The sequence below is a fragment of the Passer montanus genome, unplaced genomic scaffold (assembly GCF_014805655.1).
Source record: "Passer montanus isolate IOZ18808 unplaced genomic scaffold, ASM1480565v1 scaffold9, whole genome shotgun sequence".
In the NCBI taxonomy this organism is placed as follows: Eukaryota; Metazoa; Chordata; class Aves; order Passeriformes; family Passeridae; genus Passer; species Passer montanus.
Window position 1 is genome coordinate 16,775,683 of NW_024374367.1, and position 27,959 is coordinate 16,803,641.

The 27,959-nt window shown below is 51.1% G+C and overlaps 1 protein-coding gene across 2 annotated transcripts in view; it reads right to left on the reverse strand.

The window, feature by feature from the left end:
* Positions 1–27,959, reverse strand: part of SRGAP3 (SLIT-ROBO Rho GTPase activating protein 3) — a 76,322-nt gene that overhangs the window by 33,791 nt on the left and 14,572 nt on the right. For both annotated transcript variants that reach the window (XM_039734387.1, XM_039734386.1), the window contains exons 2-3: positions 8,543–8,735; positions 5,755–5,917 (exon numbers count right to left, since the gene is read on the reverse strand). In XM_039734387.1, coding sequence (XP_039590321.1) covers positions 5,755–5,917; positions 8,543–8,735 — 356 coding nt within the window. The remainder of the gene's footprint in view (positions 1–5,754; positions 5,918–8,542; positions 8,736–27,959) is intronic.

Below are 27,959 nucleotides of genomic sequence, written 5' to 3' on the forward strand. Positions count from 1 at the left end.
AAATGAAAATACATCTTCAGAGGAATCATAAATGTGAATACACAGCACTGCAAAGTCTCATGCAGTTTCAGAGCAGCTCCGTATTCATTTGAGGTTGACGTTTGCCCATGGATCACCCAAACTGGGTTTCAGAGACCATGAGGAGGAATTTCGTATAACTTAACCTATTTACCCTGCAAACAGATGAATCTAAAATTACAGGCATTACTGCTTTCCAGTAAAATTCATTCCCAGCCCACAGCAGCTGCCCATTTGGGTATAACACACAACACTGTCCCCCAGTCTGGGACTGGCAGAGACTCACTTTGAGACAGGCAGGTGTGCATCATGCAACAGTCATTTGTGTTCCCTAGACTGGCAGTTCCCTAGACTGGCATTCTCCAGCCCCACAGCATCACCTGTCAATCTGTCTTGATCTGAAACACTCTGCTGCTCTGTGATTAAACACGTCTGCTGCTGGACCTGCAATTTCCAGGCAATGCTGGTATTTCAGAGCAAAGACTACCAGAGCTCCACAGCACCAGCATCCCAGGTTTACAACTCCCTTGGCCATGACCCACCCCCCCAGCTCCTCCTCAGTAGCTCAGTTTCACTATTCTGACCTGAGTGAACCAAAGCATCTCTGAAAAACAACATACAAAATAGCTACACCACAGTTATATAATGACGTTTCCAGTTTCACAACAGCAGCAGCCAAAGTTCAGCCAGCTGAGGAGACACTCACTGCCAGTGAGGAACTCCTGGCATCCTCCTGTCTGCTGAAATCCCATTATCAGCCTGTGTTTTCCCTTTGCTTGCCAGGCAGGATGAGGCAGATGCAGTTGCCAGCCTCCTACAGCATGGACACAGCCTTCATGGAGAGGCCACAGCACGGGGAGCTGCCCAACACTGGAGCTTGGCTGCAGACCAAACCAACTCCTACTGCAGCCCAGCAGCTGGAGGTGCTCACGCTGCTTTCCTGCCTGCCTGTAATTACACCACAAATCTCTCCGTGGAATCTTCTTGGCTAGGAAATACTTATTATAGCTTGAAGATGTGTTTAAACTAAGTATAGACACCTCCCTCCCCTAAACCAAACCAAAACAAAACTGAGCAGCTTCTCCCAGATTTCCTCAAATAACTCCAGGAAGTTTTGTGCACGTGGGCAGGGAAAACAACATTCCATCAGGCTGGGTGATGAGAGAAGCCCTCGACACAGAAAGATGCTCTAATTCCAGTTGTGGGACAACCTACATACTCTGAAAGTTTAATCTAATTATTAGAAGTTAGACTTCACCTGAAGCAAGGAGTCCAGAGGGTGAAAGTCCCACCCAGTAAGCACCGTGTGTCCGTGAGCTAGTGTCAGGGTGCCTGGACAGTCCCATCCTCAGAGGCCCAGCTGAGCACACTGGTCCCACTGCATGGGTACAAGGTGCCAGGATGGTGCCAGGATGGTGCCAGTGACCAGAAGGCTGGACCTCAGTTGAGGCCCACACCTAACAAGAACCCTGGAGCCCAGTCCCTGCCCACCAACACTGATGGTCATCATTGCTCTCAAAAATCTCACTGGGACTTGCTAATTCACAACAGAGCTGTGACAGATGTGCATCCCCCCAGAGACAGCCAAAAGGTGTTTGGAGACCTTCTCACTCTCTACAGCTCCCTGACAGGAGGGTGCAGCCAGGGGGGTCAGAGGACAGGGAACAAGGGACAGCACAAGACTCTCACTCTCTACAGCTCCCTGACAGGAGGGTGCAGCCAGGGGGGGGTCAGGGGACAGGGAACAAGGGACAGCACAAGAGAAAACAGCCTCAAGTTGTGCCAGGGAGGTTTAGGTTGAATATTTGGAAAAAAATTTCTTCTTCATTCCTGGAGGAATTTAAAATCTGTGTGGCACTTGGGGACATGGGTTAGTGGTGGCCTTGGCAGTGCTGAGGGAAGGCTTGGACTCAATGGTCTCAGAGAGTTTTTCCAACCTCAGCCATTCTGTGATTTTAATATGAGTTATTACAGTCAAGGTCTCCAAACAGGGGGCTTGGAGCCCACAGCCTGCAGGAGTCTCATGTACCCCTCCAGCCATCCCTGCTGCCATGGGTCACAGGCCACTCCCCACACCAAGGCCTCCCAAAGCCTGGGGAGGACAGGACAGGCTGGTGGCAGAAGCCGTGGCCCAGGTGAGCTGCAGCTCCTGCCCTGCCCCGGATCTCCTGCAGGGCAAGGCCACAAAGCCGCAATTCTCAAACCCAGTTTTAGACTCCAAAACAGAGCACACAAACTGCTCAGTTGCTGTTCCCTGAGCTACATCTGCACAGGCAGACACAGCTGGGGAGCACAGTTAGAGAGCCAGTTGCTCACAGACACTAACCCAACACCTGGCCCCTGCTGGAACCGGTCTGCAGCATCGCTGGGAGGCCCCAGCATCCAGGAGGGCAGTGAGGATGAGTGAGGATGCTGCAGCCTCCTTCAAGCACAGGAAAGCGAGCAGCTGAAGGACTTGCCTCTCCTCCAAGCCTGCTGCCTTCCCTTTCTCCAATGAAGAAATTATATTTTTGTACTTACAAGAAACAACACCAAAACATCATTCCAGTTCCTGGGACCATCCACAAAACCCGAACTACAATTTAGCTGCTTTGTTTATGCCTCACACTCCTCCTAAACCCCACAGTTTACTCACTGAGACAGCAATGGCTTCAAGTTAGCAATTTATTAAAATTCCTGCCATGCTGACAAAGTATGGGGAAGCAGTAGCATGGATGACTGGCAACAGAGAACACTCTAAAGACAAAGACGAGGTCTCATCCAGACCCTGCTTCTTCCTCCAACCTCCATGCAGGACAAAGGAGCATGGGCTGTAATTAAATTCACTGTCACAGCACATAATTGAACACCACACTGGGGAATAACCCAGCACCCTTATTTTGGACATAGCAATGCTCTGTCTCAAACATGTCATTTCCTGTATCCCATACCTGGAAGAAGCATCAAACTTCCTTCCTTCTGCACAGCAGAAGGTTAGAGTGGAGCAAACACCTGCCTGGCAATGGGTGCCTCACCCTGGGTTTGAGTGTGCCAGCACACTCTGTGAGCTTTCAGGGTGACAGACTCGCCCTGACAGCAGAGCAAGCCAGATCTCTGCAGGGACATCTCAGCATCCCCACTCACTGCTGCCTATGAGCAGCAGCAACACCCTCAGCCTGGTCACCTCTCCTGCTCTGGGAACGTGACTCACACTGCAGGCTCCAGGGAAATCTGCCCAACTGAGTTTTCTTCTTCTGCTTTCCTCACAGAATGCCAGAATGGTTTGGGTTGGAAGGGCTCCCAGCGGACAGAGAGGAGGCAAGCTGGAGCTGCTGCTGCTGGCCAGGGGGGAGGACACTTGGATGGACAGGGACAAACTGCTGGTTCAGTGACCGTGACCCCACCTGTGCCAGGCTCAGCCAGGGATGCTGAGGGAGCACAGCTCAGCACCCACATCTTCCCACGGGGAAGCAGCTCAGCACCCACATCTTCCCACGGGGAAGCAGCTCAGCACCCACATCTTCCCACAGGGAAGCAGCTCAGCACCCACATCTTTCCAGGCAGATGACCACTTGCTGAGCAATTGCTCCTTAGCTGTGCTCATCCCTACCCCGTGAGCCCTCCCCTCTCTTCCCCAGCATTGTTTACATTTACATAATGAATGCAGGAAACACAAAACCTCCTGGCTCCTTATGTCCCCACAGCATGTCACAAGCCATTAATAAACTCTAGATGGGAAGAATTAAAAGTGACATTTCTGGAAAAAAATGCTACTCTAATTTACCATCAAAGAGCAATCTGCAGCACACCCAGCAGCTGAAGCACGACTGCAGGGGCTTTAACCCTTCTGCAGCCGGGCTATCTGCCAGCAGCCTCGCACAGCCTGGCCCCTGCAGGAGGGCTTGGAGCACTTTACCATCACACTCAAAGCCAGACTGGACACCACAGTGAAAGATCCCTCCCCTGAGCAGCTTCATATGCTGCAAGGCTGGATCTTCAAAATCCATTTACCAGCATGATCCTACTTCCTCACAGGTGCTCCAGGTTCCCACTGAGCACTGCTGGGAAGTGGAAGTGCAGCCTCAGATCCCTTCAGACAAGGCATAGGTTGAGAAAGATAAATAACCTGAATATGCTCAAAAGTGGCAGCCTCCCTGTCCACATGAAAGGCAAGCGTGACACAAAGTAAGTCTTTTCCCTGACTTAGCTGAACGTTATTTCCAGGGACAGGTAAGACCAAGGAACAAACGCAGTGAAATCACAGGCACCCCCAACAGTAAAGCTCCTCTGGATGCAAGGCAGTGCTGGCTCTGGCAGGCTGCAGAGGGAGCCACGCCAGCTCTCCTGGCAGGAGATGGAGGAGGGAGAAACAAGGAGCAACCATTTCTATCCAATTAAATGTTGAGCCTTAGAAGTTGAAATTTAAGTTCAAAAATGAGGGGAGATGGAAGAACATCAAACACAAAGAAATAATTCTGCTGAATGGATGAAATACCTCACCATCCTGTCCTGGCTGAGGATTGACATACAACAGGAGAACACTCAAAACATTCAATACATGTCTTTGTTTGCCAGCTGGCTGGATTTGTCCTGTGCTTCCAAAGGAGACACACCATTCACAGACATGGGCAGGGAAAGCAGAAGCATAGTTTAAATATGAATCTCAAAAAGCGCTTCAGAGCAAAATGCAAATGGGAGGAACATTTTGAGACAGAACTGGACTAACTGACATACACCAAGTATCTCCATTTCTGGAGGGCAGGAGAACAGGAAAAGGGATATCATCCCATACCAAATCAGCCAACACAAACCTGACCTTGCAGTTTAATTTCTAGGTCAGATCTATAAACTAGAGGAAACTGGCCATAAAAATATCACATGAAATTTATTCTCCAGTCAGGCTGAAATTTCAAGATAAGCCTTGATTATGAGCCTTCTCCTGTGTGAGAGGCAGGTGCCCTGTGGCTCACCCTCAGCTGCCCCTGATGAAAACAAGGCCACAGAGCCCACCCTCTGCTGGGACTCTTCATGTTCTCACCACACTCCTCAGCTTCAATGAACAGTTGTGGTCCACCTGACTGTGTGATTCTCAGAATCTCTCTGATGCTCCTTTTTAATTTGGTTATCATTAATAATTCTGTATCATCAGCACATTTTGTCATCTTGCTGTTCAGGCTTTTTCCAAATAATTTATTAGGAACTGCACTGGAACTCCCCTTTTTTCCTGCCTTTTAACTAATCATTAATCCAGAAAACAACCCCTCTCTACTGAACAGCTTTTCAAGAATTTCAGCTAAGGCCCTTTATCCAGTGAAGGCCCTACAAGCAGCTAATGACACGATCTCTGGCTCCTGGAAATACCTCCACTGAATTTCTGAGGCATGACTCTTCCCCTCAGGAAGCCAGTGACGCCTTTCTTGTACCTGCCTCATGGCTGTCATCCTGCTCTTGAGCAAGGTTCCACCCAGCAAGCCTGTTCTGACCTGTTCTCTGAAGCCCTCCAAAGAGTCTTGAAAAAAGTCAGCCTGTTTCCACTCTCACTTCTCTGGCACTGACACTTTGAGCACCAGGTCACACCTCACACTCTAGACTTGACAGGTCTAGATCCCAGTTTCTTTCAAACTCTAGGATAAATACTACCTGGAAAGACTTTTAGTGATAGTCCCTTGCGAGATTTGCTCTGAAACATCTATGACAATTGTATTTTAGACTAAAATGCCAGGATGGACGCTGATGGAGCACGGCTGCCCAGGTTACCTTTTTGAAGAGCCTGATGACATCCTCGCTGATCTGCGACAGCCGGACGATGACATTGTTCATGAAGATGTCGTTCAGGGTGGCGTGGTCTCGGCTCTCCCGGCGGGTCTGCGTCAGAACCAGGTACCAGCAGTTCACAGGGGACAGCAGGTGCTGATCTTTCCTGGAGAATTGTGGAAAAGAAAAACAAAAAGGCCAGGTGAACACATCAAAAAGGCACACATTTTCAGATGACCTCTGCTCCCTCCCATGCACACAGTCACTGGGATTCAGGGTGTGATCTCCTCTTCCAGCTGTACCAGCACTGCCACGCAGGGATGCCCAGTGGCACACGAGCTCCTGGCCCCCAGCCAGCCCCTTCCCAAACTGGGTGCTCTGGAAGATGGCACAGGAGAGGAGCCATCCCTGGAAAGGGAGAGAGTTTTACTCATTTTACTCATTCTTTCCACTCCCAGTACAAATACAGCTGTCACTCTGCTGCAGAAGGGCCAGCCAATACATGTGCTGCCTTTAGTCCACCCAAAAGTGCTCATGAAAGGGTTCTGCATCCAGCATTACCTCAGCTTGTCTGTGCACAACATGAACACCCTCAGGTATGCTGGGGGACACCGTGGAGACTGCAGACCCCTCTGCATGCACACACAGACACAATGCATGCAGACACCAGGATGACTCCATGGCTCTGGGGCCACGGCGATGGCCAGAGCCAGGGCTGGGCACAGCCTGCTCACACAGCCACACAGGGACAAGGAGCACTGAAGGGACCCTGAATCCTGAGCCTCATCACAATAATGACACACATGAGCAGCTGGGGAAGTGGTGCAGATGAGCCTGGCAAGGGCATACAGAGCAGTCGGGAGGACAAAAATGTACTAAGGGTGTCTCTGGACATGGAATGGACAGTGAGGACTCAGCAGGAGAGAGCACTGAAATCAAGCTGACCCAATTAACACCACCAACACCAGCACTTGTGCCCAGGTCCTTTGGAACAGTGGAGAACCACTTGTCACCTGTGGACACTGCACAGCAGCAGCTTCCACAATTGTAAGCAATGCAAATCCTACTACAGCTCTGAGCTAAAGGGTGAGGCCAGATAGCCCCTGAACCTCTGTGGGCTCCACCTCTGAACCAGAGCTCCTTAATGGCCAATTCCTTCAATTCCTTGGTGCACAGTGCAGCACCCAGCACCACAACCAACACACAACAGCCAGATGCCAAAAGGATAGAGAGACTCTGAACAGCAACTCATCAGCAGCAGAGCTTGGCATAAGACAGCAGTAAAGCCTCACACCAGAGAGACCGAGTAAACAGATTAAATGGGATTTAGTAATATGGAATAAATAGGATTTAGCGATGTAACAGCAAAAATCACTGCTCTTGCAGCTGAAACAGGAAAAAAATCACCAAGGGTTAGAGAAAGAAACAGACTGTGAAGAGCCTGGGGCTGGTGAGCAGAAGGGCAGCAATCAGGCAGAGCCCAGGCTCTCTGTGAAAGGCACTGAACAGCAGCTGCAGTCTCTGGCCACTGAACTGAACGACATGAGTTTCACCTGGAACAAAGGGCACAATTCCAGCTGAGAGACTTTCACAGATACCACTGGCAGAAGAAGGGACAGGGACAATCACTGTGGCCCAGGGAGGCAGAGGTGGAGAGCTTGGGCTCAGGGGCTGCAAGGAGAGCAGCCAGGACCAGCACCTGTGCTGCCACATGGTCCCAGGGCACAGACTGTGCTGGGCACAGGGCACACATCCTGCTGGGCACACATCCTGCCGGGCACTGCTCGTGCTGCCCAGTGAGACCCCGTGCCCTGACACTGCCAGGAGAGCTGGCTGGCTGTGGCAGGGGACACAACAACCCCCAGCAGCTGCCAACCCCCACACGAGCACCAAGCGTGGCCCCGCAGAGCCCAGCCAGACACCTCTGGCCTGGCACACACGGGGAGCAGCCCCAGCTGCAATGGGCTCCACGGGGCCTGGAGGTCACCAGCCAGCAGAATGGCACAAGCCAGTATCCCCACCACAGAGCAGTCACCTCCAAAATGAAATTCTGAGTCAAGGTTGGTTTTCTTTCTATTTTTTCAGATATTTTTTTGGTTTAGCCAAGCTCACAAGTGTGGTTAAACTGAAAAGAAGCTGCTTTTGAAAACACATATTTACATATTCATGGATTTCACAATTGCATCACTGGTTTGATTCTCACACAATCCCAGGACTCAGTTCATATTTCCTACTTCAAATCTTTATTTCACAATATTTCCACTAAGGATCTGCCTTCCTCCAACACCATACGGCAGAGCACAGAAAAAGCATTTACTTTATTGCAAATAAAGTGCAGTAAACTCCATTTCCAGAAACTGCTTCCAACCCTGAGCCTGCCAGCAAGCCTGCACGGAACACACAGCACCTGGACAGCTGATGACTGGGCTACACAAAAACCAGGGCTACAGACCAGGCCCACCACTATCTGCACAATCAAATCAGTGGCTGAATTCAAGACCCTTCAAAAAAATCGAGGGGTTTGACTCTTTCCTAGCCCCTGTTCCTATTCTTATTGTGTTCTGAAGAAGTGCTCAGTGAGTGCAATTCACACAGCACGGGTCAGCGATGCTGTGGGGGAAGCCTTGCAAAGACACCTGTCCAGCTCCTTCTGTGAGCCCCGCAGGGAGGAGGCAGAGCAGGTCACGGCTGATGTGACAGACCTTGTTCTGCTTTAGGACTGCCCCAGCCCAGCCTCCAGCCCCCACTGCCCACCGCTCTGCCCCAGCGTGCCCCTGGGAACAGCACTTACTTGAACTGGTGCTCTCGGGAGCTGCGGATCTTGGAGGAGAAGCGCTCGGCCAGCTTCTCCAGGCTGCGGGAGTACTCCAGCTCGATCTCGGCCTTCCTGCGGAAGAACTCCTGCAGGTCCTGCAGCAGCTGCAGGCGCGACTCCGACTGCTGCTCCAGGCATTTGAACTGCTCCACCAGCTGCGTTCGGATTTCTGCAGGCACACGGGACACGAGAAGGAACAAAAGACATCAGCTGCAGACACTGGCCAGGAAGGTTCTCCTCCCTTGTCCCAGAGCCAACAGCTCTGCAGGAACCCCCTCCAAGCCCTGGGTGAATTCAGGACTCAATAAGGCCAAAGGACCTGCTTCCTGAGAGAGCAGAACAGTGCCATCGACCAGCCTCACGTTAAACCTTATTCTCTGTCAAAACAAACGGTCTTACAACACTGAGACCAACCTCAGAGCTTTCAATTGCCTTTTGAAACCTGAAAACCATACTTCTATCTAGCTGGTACTACCTGAAATCACACACTATTCTCATATAAACTAACATTTTATCTTGCTAAATGTCCATGAGAATACCTTCAAGATGGCCAGCACTGACCTTAAGAAAGCAGGCACTGCCATGCACCCTTTGTCTCACCCCATCCCCCTGCACTGCTGGGTTTAACAACAAATCCAACCCAGCTTTGGCTCAAAGGCTTAAAAAGTCTTTCACACCCTCCAAATCCCAGCTCAAAACCACCAAAGGTTTCATCTGTTCCATGTTTATTTGCTTTCCCCTGAGGACCTTCAGCCACCAGGTCAGACACACTGCAGCCCCCTGTGACCCTTCCCAAAGTGGGCTCAGCAGTGCCTGGAGGTGGGATGGGCTCCTTGGCCACCTGGGGCCCTGCTGTGACCTGCAGGGAACAGGCACTGCAGGAACAGCTGGTCTCCAGTGCTGGCCCTGCCCTGGCACTGCCAGAACCCAGCACCTCAGAACCCCACACGGGGGATTCTGATCCCAGGAAGCCAGGCAGGCAGTGGGGAAGGAGAGCTGCTCACGGGCACAGCCAGCCCCCTTGCCCTGCAGGAGAAGCAACACAGCACCTGTGGCACAGGATGTGATGGAAATAGACCTCCCCAACTCTTCCCAAACCCAGGCAGGGTTTCTGCAGCTCTGTGAAGTGCACCCGGCCAGGAGCCCTGTGCAGGAGCTGCTCACTCTCCTGGGAGCAGCAGCTGAGTTCTGCCCGGAGGGATGGGGAGCCTGGCAGGAGGGCATGTACAGAACCGGAGGGAGAGGAAAAATGAGACTAGACCATAGGGAAGTCTATTCAAACTGAGAACAATTGGGCTGAGCTGGCTGCGGGGGGCAGCTGCACGGCAGAGGGATCAGAGGAGCTGGAATGGCAGGTCAGCTAATGGAACAGGTCCATGCGCTGCCTCCCTGTTCCCAGAGCCCTCGGGGACAGCGCAGAGCAGCCCCAGCTCCCCACCCCACACCCCTGGCAGAAGGCAGGTGGGCACAGCTGAGGGGAGGCAGCTCCTGCATGTGCTCCCCTTGAGACCCTTCACTCTCCTCCTCTCATGGCAGTGCCAGACCAGCCACGGCACCTGTGGCCATTTCAGTCCACCTACAGAAACAGCCTCTTCAATGCTCCTATAGCTGTACAAGCAGCCCATAGCACACAAGATGTCCTTTGCCTTTCCCTGAGGTTTGTAAGTAGCTCTGTTTTTCTCACTTTGCTCACCCGACACTGGTGAGAAGCCAAGGCCCCTGGCAGGGGATGGGTGAGGCAGAGCAGGGATGCTCAGCACAGCTGCTGCCTCTGGCCAGACTGGGGGTTCCCTGGGACTCTGGGCATCTGCTGCACACAGACATACAGACATCAGCCCTCACTCACAGCAAGCTGTAGAAACTCCAAAATGAGGGGCAATCCCACTCCACTGAGAATGCTAGAAATACCTTCAAAAGTTAAATTCTCTGCCAGAAGAATGCAGGAAAGGATGCTAAATTGCAAACGAGGTCTCACAACAACTGGCATCAGTGCCTCAGCCTTTATTCTCTCTGTTCCCAGTTTGCTGGAGTCCAGCTCTCTCTGTCCCTGGCACACTTTGACCTTTGTCGACAGAATTTCTTTGTTATTCCTATGCCTGTAATGTGTCGATTTGACACTTCTGTTTCCTTGCAGGAGTTCAGCCAGGTCAGTGCCAGCCCAGCACGGAGAGGCAAAGGACAGGCTCTGTGGGCACAGGGAGCTGCCAGCCGTGACCCTAAAGCCAGCCAGTGACAAGCCATCACACCAACAGTGGAGATGGCACTGACACCAGGGCTGCTGCTGCATGCTAAATGGGAAGGGCTCATGTAGGAAACAAAATGCAAAGCTGCTGGCATCATCAATGCAAAGACAGACATGGCAGCAGAGAGAAGGACATCGCTCAGTGCTCCAAGGGAGTCAGCTCCTCTCTGCTCGCAGCCATGCTACATCCCTGCTGTCCATTGTGGGGGCATTCACAGGCCTGCAATTCCAACCTCCAAACAACTGCCAGGTATGCCAGTAGATCATTTCTCTTCAGCACCAAATCCCAAAACTTTAGCTTTGGCTCCTCAAGTGGCATCAGCCACCATGGAAGCCAAGCCCAGCAGAAGGGCAGCAGGATACCCTGCAGAGCTCACGGACAGGCAACACACGGGAAGTTAGGATGGGATATTAAATAAACCCAATTCTCCACAGGCAAACACTGGCGAAAGCAGGCAGTGGAAAACCCTGGGCAGCTAAGACTTGCAAAGTGCAAACTGAGACAGGAGAGGCCAGGGGAGCCGGGAGCACGGGGAGCCTGCAGCGTGGGCTTGGTGCTGCTCCAGCCAGCACAGCCTGCCCCAGCAGCTGCGGGCCGCAGCACCCTCCTCCTCCTCCTGGAGATGTGGGTTTTGGCACAACACCCCCTCCCCAGCCACGCTCTGGCTGCTCAGACAGGGACAGACAAAGGCCGAGGTTTCTCTAGCAACGGGCTGGGACAAGGCTGCCCCAGCTCTGCGGCTGCCGTGCCGGGGGAGCAGGACAAAGCCCCGCTGCCCAGCCCCTGCAGGGCCCCGAGCACAGCCCACCCAGCCCGGCTGCTCCACACGCTGAATTATCCGCATTTCCCATCCCGGCTGCTCCACACGCTGAATTATCCGCATTCCCCATCCCGGCTGCTCCACACGCTGAATTATCCGCATTCCCCATCCCGGCTGCTCCACACGCTGAATTATCCGCATCCCCCATCCAGGAGAACAGCGCTGCCGCGGATCCCCCCGCCGGGCAGCCTCAGACAGCCGCTCCTCTAACATATGCTTCACCCCACTGATTTGTGACAAGTGAGAAAATGTGCTTGGCAACAAAAGCCATTATTTTCTCACAACTGGGATTAGACCCAATAGTTCATTGCAAATATAGCACAGCAAGCTGGACTCAGGGAGGATCCAATTCTTACACAATTACAGAACACACTAACAAGGCCACTTGACTCTCGATTGTTTTTATGCCCCCTTCAGAGTATCCCTGTGCTGCCTTCCCTAAAAGCTCAGCCCCCTTCAGAACAGCAACACCTCGGATGTGTTTCCCAGTGCTTTGTCATGCCCTGTTTGACCAGCACCCGCAGTTTCCCTGGGAGAGCCCTCACACACACGGAGCCGGCTCCGCTGTGGAGCCCAGCACAGCCCAGCAGCGCCGGGCTCTCGGTGCCATGCTGAGGAGCCGGGCTCGGTCCCAGGCTGGCAGGGCATTTTCCAGAGCCCACGCGTGTCTGGCACCTCTGGCACTGCTTCCCCTACACAGCAGCAGCAGGGATGGGGTGCCAGAGGGCCATCCACCTCCTCGTGAGGGCTGCAGCCAGGAGAGGCCGGGCCGGGCCCCAGCAGGGACAGCACCGAGCCTGAGCAGCCGAGGAGCTGCAGGGCTCGCAGCCTGGAGCACCCCAGACAAACGCCGGGGTGCCTCCATCCGCTGCACTGCTCCCTGTGGAGCACTGAAAGCAAACAGCCCAAAGCTGCCCCGGCCGCCCCTCTCCTTCCTTCCGTGTGATTAGGAACATCACTGCCTAGACAAAGACAAGAGATACGGCTCCTGGTAAAACAAAGAAAGAGACAAGCCTTTTATCTGAAACAAGTGTTCCTGGTTAAAAAAAAAAAAAAAAAAGAGTGACATGAAAACACTTCTCTCCAGTATGAAAACAGCTCCAGTGGCACTGGCATTTTTCAGGTATTTTCATGTGTGTCTGTAATCCCCAGCCCGTGCTGCAGCACTCTGTGTGCACAGCCCCAGTTTTCCCTCATACCCACACTGCAACTGCTGGGCTGTGAGGCAACAACTTCATGTGCAACCACTCAGAAGGGAAGTGAAAGTGTAAGATAGCATATCTCAAACCCGGTGACTTCTCTCCTGGGAAACCCCTGCCCTGGAGCAGCCCCTCGTTTAATGTAAAGGGCAAAGGAAGATGAGAACAGTCCCTCAATGTCCAAGAACAAATATCACCTCTGATATGGTGACAATGAAGCCTTGAAATGATTAATAATAAGCTTAGCAAGTACAAGAAGAAGGTGGCAAAGCTCTGCCACGGAGAGGCACAGCGACAGCAGATCCCACCCGCTGCCCCTCACGCGCTCCCCTTCCCTCTCCTGTCCTTGCACACGATGGTGGCTGCTGCTGCTGCAGATGCAGAGGCATTTGTCATACACCTTGATACTCCAAATCCACAGGACTTACTGACAGCAGATTTCCCTTAAAATCTGTCTGTGAATGCAGGTCTGAAAGCAGCCAGCCTGGCTCCTGAGGAGGCAGCAGGGAACAACAGCGTTTTGGGTGAAGCAGAGCACCAGTTCCCTTCCACAGGCAGCACTGCCTGCATGACAGCCCGTGCTCCTGGGACACAAGGAACCAAAAAAACAACCAAAGGAATCCAAACAGTGGCTACTGTTAACTCCAGCTGAGCCTCAAGGCCAAACTTCCCACAGATCAAGAGTGAGAACAGAGATAATGGTGTGTTGCAATTATGTCCAATTTAAGAACAGAAACAGCACTTCAAACCATACATCATGTGTGCCAGATGGGAGGAGAGCTGGCCAGAGAGTGCCCAGACCAGGCACCAATGCCAAGCACAGCTTCGCTGGCTCTGGGAACAGCTGGGCACTGCCTCTCCAGGTTCTCTCGCACCTCCTGGACACTTGTCCAGGGATGGCACAGTCCTTCCTCTCTGACAGGAAGGAGAGGGCAAAGCTGCTTGCAGAAGAAATCTTCACAGCACAGGAGCTGGTTTGTTGCAGTCTGTACCATCACAGAAATGAGCCAGACTGACCCAAAGCAGTTTTTTCCCTGGTGCTCTCTGTGAAGAGAGGCATGAGCAGAGCAGGAGCCGGGCAGCAGGTACTGACCCACGTCCTGGTCAGACGCTGGAGATGGGGCTGATCCTCACTCTGGAGCTGTGGTTTACCACAGGAGTCACCACCGGGACCAGACCAGCTTTGGGGACTAAATTTAGGCAGCAAAGTGCATATTTCCACGTTCTCTCCTGCCGGGCACAGAGCCCAGGCAGCAGCACAGCAGCTAAACCCAGGGATGGCCCTGCTGGCAGTGCCCCCCGATCTCCCCATGGCCCCTGCCCGCAAGGGGCAGGGCACAGCCCAGCCCCACGCTGTGTGCTCCCCAAGGAGCACTGGAATCCCAGAGCCACTCCAGCGCTCTGCTCCACTCAACCCTTGTGTGCTTCAGCCCGAGGTTCATGTCAGCAGTCTGTGCCCAGCCCACCCCAGCCCGGCAGGGACCCGACCCCAGCCCAGCGAGAGGGCTGGCATGGGGGAGCCCCTGGCCCGGGCTGCAGCATCCTCCTGCTCCTTTTCCCACAGCCCCCGGCACGTTTCCTTGGGAACAGAGGCTTGTCCACTTGTAATTCACAGCCTGAACTGGTCACATCTGCTGCCACTTTTGTCTGACTGCGAGCAGCACCGAGGGAGTAAATCTCATTTACTGTCCCTACACCCTGTTGTCTGGCTATGTGGCCCTGCACTGATGGTGCTGATCAATGGGAAGGAGAATTTACAGGACTGAAGGTGGAGCAAGGCCCCAGAAACGCTTATTAAAAAAGACTTGGAGAAGGCTGTGTTGGTTTTGTTGTTTGGGGTTTGAATTTGGGGTTTTTTTGTTTGTTTATTTTGGGGGTTTTGGTGTTACATTAAAGAAGCCAAACTTTAAAGAGATCCACCCCAAACCTCCAGCATTCAAAGATCCCTGGCAATGCCCTGCTTGCTGCCTGTGTCTTTAGGGGAAGCCCTTGTGCCCCACAGCCAGCACTTCTGCCCAAGTGAGCTCTGTCCCCAAGTGCTTCCCAGGCAGGTACAGGAGAAGGGGGCAGGCAGAACGGCTGCCTTTGCTGAGTTTGTGCCTCCTCTGGCTCTGGTTTTGCCTGTTAGGAATACAAGGGATACAAAAAAGCTTTAAAAAGAAAGAACCAAACAGCTCTCTTGTATTAGTTCATGATTTAAGAAGAGCAAAGGAAACTTCACAAAACCAGATGGTGGCTCGTTGCCCAGAGAAAAGAGCTCTTCTGGCTGCCCTCCTGCACAGGCGGCAGGAGCCCCAGATCCCGTGTCCACACGGGAGGCACCGGGACGGGCTGCAGGGAGGCTCCAAAAAGCCCAAAGCCCCGAAATGATGTAACCCGAGCTCCGGGCTTGCGGCTATTAAGATGCAAAGCAGAATGTATTCACACTGGAAAAGAAAGAGCTGAACAAGAATGTGAATCCTGCCCTGAGCCACTGAGATGGAATAAAGGAGAAGATCATTAAACGGTTCACTTCAGCACCTCGCATTCCTTAATCCAGGCATGGAAAGATTTCACAGATCATTAAGAGAGCACAGCTTTGCAGACAGTTCCTAGAGCCAGCCCCTTGTATGTGTGCAAGTTCCCCAACCTCTGTACAGCCCTAACAGGATCAAATATTACACACACAAGTCAGATCAGATTAACCAGCAGTGCCTTCTGGCCTGAAAAATCTGTGTATTCATGGATCCACTGAACCAATTCTCTTCCAGAGTAATACTTCACATGCATTAAAAACACAGGATAATTCCTTTTAACAACTTTTCATCTCACATCTCAAAGTATCCTATAAGCCTCAACATCTTCCAGAAAGAGGGATGGATTACAACCTAATTTTACAGATAGGATAAAACAAGTCTTTCCTTGGGCATCTGTGCCATTGCTGTTTCCCACTGTGCTTTTCTGCAGTGGAGATGGGCCTGAGCTTCATTTCAAGGCCAAACTGCTCCCAGCCTGAAGGGACACAGAAAACGACATGAAAAACAAATTCCAAAGCAGTAGACTGAAACTGAAGAACCTGTAGGAATGGGCAAGTCCAACAGCAGCAGTTACCCAATTTCTTTTATTTGTTTGATTTAATGTTCCTAAAAATACCACAGGCAACTGGCTCCCCAAGGCCTGTACCTGGCATGGCCAGCTTCACACTGTGCCTCTGACCAAAACCCCCTGGGCACCTCCAGGGTCTGATCCAGCTCCCTGCTGCTCCTCTGACCAAAACCTCCCGAGCATTCCTGCAGCCTGATCATGCTTCCTTTGGAGCATGTCCTCATCGCCCAGAAATGCTGCTGTCCTCTTGGCTAACTATCTGTGCTTTTTTAATTTCAGCACAAGGACCTGGCCAAAGGCAAGTGCAGATGCTCTTGTCCCTGCCTTCATCAGCACTGACCAGGAAAGCTTCAGCTGCTGCCAGGGAATCAGCAGTGCTGCTTCCTTCAGAGCCTCTGCCTCAGAGATCAGCAAAATGTCAGCCCAAGGCTGACACTGCTCTTCACTCCTCCTCCTTTCCAGAAAAAGCACAATATTGGAATAGCAAGGGAAAGCTGTACCATGACCAAGGAAAGTGCATCATCTGCCACTGGATCCAGCCAGCCTGGAACCTGCAGACAGGAAGCATAAGCGTAGGGAGGAATTTCACCTTCCCAAGAACCAGCACAACCCTCCCCAATGGCTGCAAACACAGGCAGCACCAGTGGTCTTGGGGTGCTTCAGGGTGAGTAAAGAGCTGCAGAACCTCACTGCTGCAGTGCAGAAGGACCACCTGGATATTCAGAAGGTAACAGACATCCAGCAGCTGTGGGGAGACTGTCTCCAAAGGGCTTTCCATACCAGACAGGATCCAGCCCAATACTTCACAACCTCCTCATGAATTCATCATTTACTACAGACCTGGAGCAAGTTCCAGACTGCAGACAGCTTAGCTTGAGGCTAATAATATGTTCTACATTGGGATCACCGGGTTGTGCAGCTGCCACCCACAACGCAGAGATTATCGCCCTCGCTTGCTTCATTTCTTCAGAAGTGATTGTGCTCCTGCCTTCTCAAGAAGGGTAAATCAGCATAAAGCATATTGTCTGCTCTCACCATCTTCCCCAGAATCCCATTTATTAGTGGGTGCAGAACCAGATGGTTATAGACAAACAACACCAAAGAAAATACAGAAATAGCCTGCTGTAGTACAGGAGTGTTAAATTCCCACCCAGAAATAAGAAAGGGCATTAAAGGTACTTGGGCAGCTCCAGGGGAAGCAAGCCAGCAGACAAGTGCAATCCATATGCACCAGTGTGCACAGCTTCTCCTGAAGCGCTATCAGGACAGAGAGGGCTCCTGCAGCTGCAACTCTGGCTAAAATCAGCTGTCACTGCAGGTGTCCCATCACTTCCAGAAAACAATCCCTCAGATATTTCACTTGCTTCCCTTGGTATGCAGAGCAGAGCTGCTGCAGCACTGTTCCTGCAAGACTCTCCTGCCTTGTGTCACACGCATATGGAAGAAGATATAGATGTAAACATTCCAGCATTCCTTCTGTCAAAGCACTGTTTTCTTTAAAAATCCCCTCTTGCTCTTCTGCTCCCACTCTGATGTGCAGAGTTCTCCCATTCTCTGAATTCACATCCCTTCACACAAGGCAAGAGTAGAGGGCTTGCAGTTTGGCTGAGACACCAGCCAGGTTAACAACAGTCACTTAAAAATGAAGTAATGCATCATCCTGGTGGGGGGAGCAAATAAAGACTGGCATTTGTTTATTCATGTGAACTGTACTGAGGGGCAGCCCTAACCCTGGTTCAGACCTCCCTGACAGGGTCAGCTGGCACATGCCATGGCCTGGCCCCGCTCAGCTGTGCACAGTGAGGAGGCACCGTGGATGTGCTGTGCCCCTGGCAGGGTTCGGCAGCCATGCCTGAGCCCTGGGCTACTGACACATCGGCCTCTGCTGTACAGCACTGCTGCCACTCCCTGCGCCCACCTGAGCCCGTGAGACTGCACCCTGCAGCTGCAGTTCTCCAGAAGTCCTGCATTATTCACCTGCAGCGGCTCTGCTCCAGCTGCTGCCTGGCAGCAGGAGTGCTGCCCACCACGGCTGCACTGATGTGCCCATGGCCACCATGGGGACAGCACTGGCCGAGCTCAGCAGAGAGCCCAGTCCCTTCATGCCACAGAGCTGCTGTCTGCCTCTTGCCTAGCTCCTTCCTGAGCAGATTGCTAATTGCTCCTGATTTTTGCTCTTCTAAAATAAGCTCAGACCGCAATCTGCATAAATGCTGCAGAAAGAGTAATGAACTGCCCGCCCACCTGAAATTCAGACTTGAGCAGAACAGACAGGAGACAGAAGGATGGAACGAGCCACCAGCAACCCTCACCATGCCACTGCCACCCCATCTGAGGACAGGGAGAGCAGGGGGGACATGGGGACTGCTCCAAATAAAGCCATGGATTTCTACCTAAACTAAGGACCAAAAACAAAGGCTAAATGGAAGCACAAGAAGCACTGCATCATTCTGGCAAGTGGGGACAGCAGAGGGGAGCATGTCAGTGGGCACAGCCCTGCAGGAGTGGGAGAGTAGAGAGGAATTAGAAATTAAACCTCTCAGTCCCTGGTTTCTACCATTCCTTTATAAAACACATGGCTGCAGACATCCAGGGTGTAAAAGGAAGCAATTACATACACAAACCTCCCCACAAATAAACATCTCACGACTTTATCATCAGATAATCTTCAATTGCAAAAGCACATCAGAACATTATTTTGCCCTTAATCTTTCTGAATTGTCAGCTGTGACCATGCCACTTCCATGCACACCCCCGACCTGCAGCATGCAGGCACTGCTCCCCTGCTTCTGTATCTCCCAAAAACACCACGCAGAGACAGTTAGCACACTTTGTTTTAAAACTCTGTTAAATTAAAGGTTTGTTTACTGTGAACTCTCCCTCCAGAGTGCTGGGGATACAGATGCACAAGCAACTGCAGTGCTTGCTCCAGTGCAAGTGAAGCGTCCGTACACCTGCACGAGCTCCCCCTGCCACTGAAGCACAGCTCTGAGTCACCTGCTCTGGTTTTTACTTCATCTAACCTATGAAAACCAGCCATTTAACTCCAGACTAAGCATCTGGAGAGCACCTTGTAATTACCAGTTCTGGTTCTCTTCTCTCTGACAGCTTCTCAAAACACATGTGAGCCTGGTACATCCCAGAGCCTCTCCACTCCCTTCTTCCCTGGTGGCCCCCCCAGCTGCAGCTGCTGCATCAGCTCTGGTATTTATAGCCCCTCTCTGCTGACTCACCACTGCTCCTGGATTATTTAGAAGCTGCTTTAACTACATTTGGATTTGACAGCATCACATTTATCACTCTCAAGTGTAATTTTGACACTTTGCCCTTCCTAAACTGATACAGAAGAGACATCCTCTGCCTCTCTGGGCGGATGGGTGGGGATGTCCAGAATTTCCTTGCTTTTCACTTTCGTTCCTTGTCCCAACTTCAGGAGTTCAGAGGAACAGAACCTGGCTAAATCTGATAGAACACTGAGTTAGGCAGGAGAGCTGAGACAGCAGGGCAGCCAGCTCAGGATGCCTGCTCTGAGGCCAGGGCAGCCCAGCTGCTGCTCCGTACCCTGAGCTCAAGGGCAGCTTCTCCCCAGCCCTCCCCCGGGGTATCTTCCACCTGGCCTTAGGATGTCATCCATCCACTCCATGCCAAACTAACATTGCCAGCACTAACTCCGGCTGGTTGGAAAGAGATTAAAGCAAGCAGTTAGTTACAAAGGGAGAGAGAGGATTTGCTACAGGCTGGTATAAATACACTAAAACACAAAGAGTTTGGGCAGCAGCAGTGTCTTACATCCATCACCATCTTTTAATGTGCTCTTGTTACCTACGGGTCTGTATTCCATATGGAAGTTGTTCTACTCCAGCCCTCCCAAAATCTCCTTTTGAAATGGTGAGTTCCTCTGCGCAGAAGCCTTGAACTTCCCTTGGCCCTGGGATCATCTTGAGGGTCAATACCCTCAGGCAATTTTAGCACATTTTTAGGACAGGGTTTGACATTGGAACAGGCTTATAAAAACACATGGAACTGATGCTCCCTGTGCACTCCCTGCAGTGCCTGACAGGCTCTCAACCCCCTCCAAGCCAGCACCACACCTGCAGTCTCTCTGAGAACTACTCCCTTTCTCTGCTTGACCTGCATGACCAGAAAAGCTGCTTCTCCTGATTTGTCAGCCTAAGAGTGAAAAAAAAGAAAAATTACTTTCAAAACTGTTTCTCTATAACTCCTGCATGTAACAAAGCTCTCACTGACAGCTTGACAAAAATCTGGCAAAATGTTTTTGAGTTCCTCTGCGCAGAAGCCTTGAACTTCCCTTGGCCCTGGGATCATCTTGAGGGTCAATACCCTCAGGCAATTTTAGCACATTTTTAGGACAGGGTTTGACATTGGAACAGGCTTATAAAAACACATGGAACTGATGCTCCCACTCCCTGCAGTGACTGACAGGCTCTCAACCCCCTCCAAGCCAGCACCACACCTGCAGTCTCTCTGAGAACTACTCCCTTTCTCTGCTTGACCTGCATGACCAGAAAAGCTGCTTCTCCTGATTTGTCAGCCTAAGAGTGAAAAACAAGAAAAATTACTTTCAAAACTGTTTCTCTATAACTCCTGCATGTAACAAAGCTCTCACTGACAGCTTGACAAAAATCTGGCAAAATGTTTTCCAACTGATTTAAAAAAATTTTCAAGCACAAAGTTGTTACACAGAAACCTCACAGTTATCAAAATACGCACTGAAATGACCTTAATAACAATAACAAGGACAAGTCAAGCTTAGCAAGAGAACTTAATGGTCTTGATATTTGCTTTGTCCAAGCAGCCTGTGGGCTCAGCTACTTTAAACATCGTTTCCCAAGCCTACATAATACATGTGCAATATGTTACACTTTGGGAGCATTCCAAACACGCGTTCTCTCTTCTGCTCTAACCTCCTGCGTTTCAAGGCATCAGCCACAATCTCAGCCCCTTGAAATGGCAGAACAGGCACAAGAGTGCAGCTGCCCACCCGGCTCCTCTCACACCTCTGCCTGCTCCGGGCACAGCTCCCTTTGGGCTCCCTCTGGTATCATTTATCATTATCAGCAGCACAAAGGGTGCTCCTTTCTCACGGGGAGCTCGACAGCTCCTTCAGAGGCACTCTAACCCCTGCTTTGAGACACCCATCACCACCTGCCTGGAGGAGCCCTCTGAAGAGTACGGGTCCCTTGGGCTCCTCCCAGAGCCAGCCTCTCCTTCCTTGGCCCCATGTGTTATTCCCATTCTCTCCCACACAAAGTGCCCATTTACGTGATTCTGAGCTATGTTTAGCACCCTCTCTTCACTCAGACCTGAACTGGAGCCTAAACCTCCCCACGGTAAAATGCCTCCTCTCGTCTCTCGAGCAAGATGAGCAGACCAGGTGTGTGGGCAGCCAAGAGGCAGCCTGCAAAGGTGGGGATGGCTCTGTTCCCTCCCTGCACAGGGGCAGGAGTCAGCCTCAGCACATCTGGGGTTCAGCCCAGACCCCTGTGCACAGCAGTGTATCTGAGACACACAGGGACACGTTTCCTCCCTGCTCCGAAACCACCTCGCCCACCTGGGCACAAAGCAGACAAACCCACCCACATGAACAGCTCACCATCAATGTCCAACAGCCTTTCATGGACTAAAATCCCCCCTGGACCTGCACCTACTGCTGCCAAGGGGTAAGCGTGGCATAGTCCAAGGAATCTTGAGGTCCCACATAGGGGGTCTCATGAGTTCAGACCCCAAAGTGAAAGAAAACATTCACAATCTTTTTGCTTTAAAGTATTCTTTGCTATTGCACATCCATGCTTATCAAATCATTTATAAATCAAATGAAGTACCAAAGCACTGCTGGTAGAAAACTGTATTTTCCTCTTCTCCTTATGCTGTAAACAGATTCTTTTAGATACAAAATTTCAAACAAATAAAGGTGGCAGCATGCTGTCACTGTTCCTCACACGAATTCCTAATTTTATGATTACATCCTGCCATCAGTGCCAGGAATAAACAGAAGTCTCCAACACTGCAGTAAGTGTGTTCCTCCTTTAACAGAAGCCTCTGGTGGAACAAGTCCCACTCTATCACACAGACTCAGAGCGTGTCCTCATTCCAATCTGACAGCACAAAGCTGAAGCCGTGATGAACTCAGGGGCTCACTTATTTAGCCAAAAATAATGCACATGGAATGCAGAACAGTGTATGAATGACGTGCAGCAGAATCCACAGAGCCAGCCTGAGCAGCATCCCAGTTTTGTATCTCCTGACAACACATTATTCCAGACTAATAGAACTGACACCCACCCCTCCCTGCACATGAAGTGTGTAACCAACCCCCTGCAAACGTTCCTCAATAGAGATTTCTTCTCAGTTACTGAAATTCTGACAATGTCAGCAAAACAATCCTGGAGCTATATCTGCCAGAGCTGACTGTGCTTGTTTTCCGTGCAGGAGCCATTCCTCTGTGAGACACTCCCAAAGAGGGATGACTTGTGCTCCCTGCAAGCAGCCAATATTGACTGGAGCCACACTGGGCTGCGGAGCTGCCCCTGCCGAGCAGCAGCAGCTGATCAACACTTGTACCAATCTGTACAGGAGCAGTTTCAGGCTCATTTGCAAAACAGAAGAATTTATCTCCCTGAATTGAGAAAACAAGGTTTTAACCACTGAAGCACCACGAACACCAACCCTATATACACTTGCTGCTCTCCTCCTCCAAAATGTGCATGACCACTGCTCAGCCTCCCCTCTGACCTGAACTGAACCCTGCCTTCTCCTGCCCTTCTCTAAGGATTACTCACTCCACATCTCTGTCTACCGAGGCACTCTTATTCCATCACATCACATTTGGCTTTCAGAGCAGCATCTGTAACCCAGAGCAAAAGAACACGGTACTTTTAGGCCATGAGTCCCTGTGACACTCGGATTTTTGTCTCCATTGCCTAGTTCAAAGGCAGAGAAGGCTCACCATGATTGAGAGAGTAACACTTCACAGCCCTGCACAGGTGTGTGACCCTCTGAACACGCCCAATATCTGACTGTGCTGTCAAGACATTCTCCCCTGTGAAAGAAACACGCTGGCCCTGGCCATGAAGAAGATTCCAGTGCTCTTCCCTGTGGCTGAGGGTGGACAAAAATCTGCTCTGTCTTCCAAGCTTCATGTGCTCCCTGATAATAAAAGCAGTTGAGAACTTAACCCTACCTGTGCAGGGACAGGCAAGGCACTTTGGAATGGTGAAATGACCTAGCACATGGTTTGTCTGCTTTCATGCTGTCCTCCCCAAAATGATGTTATTCCTTTCTGAAGGGACACAGAAGTGAGACAAAGAGCATGAATCAGTTTGAGGTAGGGAGCACATTGTGGCCTTTAGCCACAACCATCAAACTGGGTTCTAATGACTGCAGTCTGAAGGGAAAAGCTGACAGTGTCTTGACATGGTCATTACGTAAAATGCACCCTATTTCTTCTGTGCCATATGCCTTTGATGCATTATCATTCCCACTCCTCCTGATTGCTTTTCAAAAGCCATCTAAATTAATGTGAATTGGTAAAGGGTAATTATTCCTATGAATAATCAGTGTATGCTAATAAATGCAAAAATAGGACAAAATGCTAAGTTTCACCAGCACTGACTGTTCCTGTCGATGATGGTCCCTGACGAAGGGGACAGCGCTGACAGCAGGACGGGGAGGACAGCTGTGTCCCTCCTGCAGGAGAACAGCTACCCTGCTCAGCAAAGAAGCACACAGAAGCACAGCTCCTGCTCTTTGTCTGAAGCACCATCTTGCCCAAGACTGCTGGTCTGCTCTTAGCAAAATCCTATGGAATCTATATGAATAAAGATAGAGGATACTACAAAAAGAGAAAGAGGATATTACCAAGAAGAGAAAGACAAAAGCTGTTGCCATCAAGAGGACACAAGCAGAGGGTTGTGTAAGTATCTGTCATCAGCTCTCAGTGTGCTGCTCCCCTGATGGCCGGGCAGAGCTTGGTGCCAGCACAGCCCGGGTGCCCCAGACCCCAGCACCCAGCGTGTGCCCCAGGCAAGCACCCAACCTTCACCACCTCCACCAAACTGCTGACCTGAATGGCCACAGCACGATTCAGGGCGGCCTCCACACACTCATGGCATTAAATAGCACACAAGAACAAGGAGAAATGTTTAAGCCTTCTCAGCAATGGCAGGAAACTCCAAGTGAGAACTAAGATCCTGCTCAAAATAAATGAATTCGGAATCTCTGCAACTTGCATCTGCTGCCTCCTCAAAGTCACAGCATACGTTCTGGCAACATGATGGGAAATGCATTAGTGAATTACAAGAAACATTTTCAATCCAGTTAGAGACCAGCCCACCACTATTTTATTGGAGTGCTTTTTAAGAAATGTAACTTGTAACAGCACAGTGAGTCTAAAAGGGCTATTTCCCCGCCCTTTGGGGAAAAAAGACTTGCAGGACTCGGCACTTCCCTGGCTGAACTTCACGAGACTCTGCTGCCTGTCTCCCAAGCTCTCGAGGTCCCTCTGAGCAGCAGCACGCTCCATCAGCCACGCTCAGAACCCAGCAGCTCCCCTGGACATGCAGTCCCACCCTCCAGCTGGAGCACTGCCAGACTGACTGCCTGCTTCACCTAGGATACAGCTGCACTCCCAGAAAAATGTGATTTCTCTGCAGCAATCTTCCCAGAGAATCCAAGGAAAACACAGGAACGAGCCACCTCCTTCACGCAAGATAAACTTTCATTTCAGTACTGGGGGAAATGTATCAAATCAGTTAACAGACTACCCAGGAGGATGTCAGATCTCCCAGCACTGCAGGATTTTATCTACAGACTAGAGGAGCATATGTCAAGATGCGTGCTCTGCCAGGAAGACACCAAGATACAGCAAAGAGGCATGAGGAGTTTTTTGGCAGGCGCTCCCACAGCGCCACGGGGATGTCAGTGCCCTCCTGCCCTCCCAGCCAGGCCACAGCACACATCCGCAGGGAAAGCCACAGCAATGCCCCTCAGACGCCCCAAAACCACAGCACTGCCAGACAGGGCACAGCTACGGGTACTGCAGCACCACACACGCGGCAGCTCTCCCGGCGCCACGTGCTGCTCTGGCAGGGAAGGGCACCTCGTCCATCCCAGCGCACAGAGCCACCGCAGCCCTCGCTGGGCTTCACCCCATGGCCTGGCGCTCACACCCTGCCGGGAAAATCACTGTACGGCCTTCAGGGAACTCAGCAGGAACACTCGCTGCACTGGGAACGGCACAGGCCACGGACAGACTGACCGCAAGGCCAAGCAAAGGGAAGAAACACCCAGGACCCTTACAAACAACTGTGTAGTTCCAACATGCTGGAACTTTTAGGATCAAATGCAAGAGGCATACTTTTATTTTAAGTTGTAAAATGTAAATTACTAATAAAATTCAGTGAAAACTTCACTGAAAAGGTAAGCTTCAGTGAAAAGGTAGAAGGCTACACATTAATATTTCCCAGAAATAATGTCTATATATTAGGTGACTGCCTCTAATTAGGGATTAATAGCATAATTAGTTCTGCGAAAAAATCTCCCCTTAACTTAGGAGCTTTTTGTTGACGAAAATGAATGCTGAAACTGAATAAAACAAAGCAGAGCAGTTGTCCAAACTAAGGGATGTGTAAAGAATTCACCTAAATTTAGCCATAAATTTCATTAATAACTATAAGCAAATGAACTTTTTTTAAATTTGTAGGGGTTATCCTAAAATTTTTACTGTAAATTTTAATGGATTATTTTCTCTCTCCCTCTCCCAAAAAATGTCACAAGATGCCTTTGCTCATAAATTATGTCCAATAAGTTGCCTCCAGGACATTTTACTGAGCTAAGGAACAGCTGCATTATACAGAGCCATAATTATGTTTCAAGGAGAAGATCATCAACAGGGATACAATTTTCCATTTGGATTTAAAACTAGTGAACAAAACCAGGGCCCATGTGAACAGCACTGTACAATCCCAGGCTCCTCTGGAGCATCTCCACAGCTGGAGACACCAGCACACACTGGATGGTGGGGCCATGAGAGACCTGGCCAAAGCCAACGCCCCCTCAGCAGCCTCTGGGGGACAGGCCAGCCCAGGCTGCCCATAACCCTGGGGACAGGACAGCCCATAACCCTGGGGACAGGACAGCCCATAACCCTGGGGACAGGACAGCCCATAACCCTGGGGACAGGACAGCCCAGGCTGCCCATAACCCTGGGGACAGGACAGCCCAGGCTGCCCATAACCCTGGGGACAGGACAGCCCATAACCCTGGGGACAGGACAGCCCATAACCCTGGGGACAGGACAGCCCAGGCTGCCAATAACCCTGGGGACAGGACAGCCCAGGCTGCCAATAACCCTGGGGACAGGACAGCCCAGAACCCTGGGGACAGGACTGCCCAGAGTGCCCATAACCCTGGGGACAGGACAGCCCATAACCCTGGGGACAGGACAGCCCAGGCTGCCCATAACCCTGGCAGGGCTCACCAGGACAGCCCAGGCTGCCCATAACCCTGGGGACAGGACTGCCCATAACCCTGGGGACAGGACTGCCCAGAGTGCCCATAACCCTGGGGACAGGACTGCCCATAACCCTGGGGACAGGACAGCCCAGGCTGCCCATAACCCTGGCAGAGGGCACAGCTACGGGTACTGCAGCACCACACACGCGGCAGCTCTCCCGGCGCCACGTGCTGCTCTGGCAGGGAAGGGCACCTCGTCCATCCCAGCGCACAGAGCCACCGCAGCCCTCGCTGGGCTTCACCCCATGGCCTGGCGCTCACACCCTGCCGGGAAAATCACTGTATGGCCTTCAGGGAACTCAGCAGGAACACTCGCTGCACTGCGAACGGCACAGGCCACGGACAGACTGACCGCAAGGCCAAGCAAAGGGAAGAAACACCCAGGACCCTTACAAACAACTGTGTATTTCCAACATGCTGGAACGTTTAAGATCAAATGCAAGAGGCATACTTTTATTTTAAGTTGTAAAATGTAAATTACTAATAAAATTCAGTGAAAACTTCACTGAAAAGGTAAGCTTCAGTGAAAAGGTAGAAGGCTACACATTAATACTTCCCAGAAATAATGTCTATATATTAGGTGACTGCCTCTAATTAGGGATTAATAGCATAATTAGTTCTGCGAAAAAATCTCCCCTTAACTTAGGAGCTTTTTGTTGACGAAAATGAATGCTGAAACTGAATAAAACAAAGCAGAGCAGTTGTCCAAACTAAGGGATGTGTAAAGAATTCACCTAAATTTAGCCATAAATTTCATTAATAACTATAAGCAAATGAACTTTTTTTAAATTTGTAGGGGTTATCCTAAAATTTTTACTGTAAATTTTAATGGATTATTTTCTCTCTCCCTCTCCCAAAAAATGTCACAAGATGCCTTTGCTCATAAATTATGTCCAATAAGTTGCCTCCAGGACATTTTACTGAGCTAAGGAACAGCTGCATTATACAGAGCCATAATTATGTTTCAAGGAGAAGATCATCAACAGGGATACAATTTTCCATTTGGATTTAAAACTAGTGAACAAAACCAGGGCCCATGTGAACAGCACTGTACAATCCCAGGCTCCTCTGGAGCATCTCCACAGCTGGAGACACCAGCACACACTGGATGGTGGGGCCATGAGAGACCTGGCCAAAGCCAACACGCCCTCAGCAGCCTCTGGGGGACAGGACAGCCCAGGCTGCCCATAACCCTGGGGACAGGACTGCCCATAACCCTGGGGACAGGACAGGACAGAGTGCCCATAACCCTGGGGACAGGACTGCCCATAACGCTGGGGACAGGACTGCCCAGAGTGCCCATAACCCTGGGGACAGGACTGCCCATAACCCTGGGGACAGGACTGCCCATAACGCTGGGGACAGGACGGCCCAGAGTGCCCATAACCCTGGGGACAGGACAGCCCATAACCCTGGGGACAGGACAGCCCATAACCCTGGGGACAGGACTGCCCAGAGTGCCCATAACCCTGGCAGGGCTCACCAGGACAGCCCAGGCTGCCCATAACCCTGGC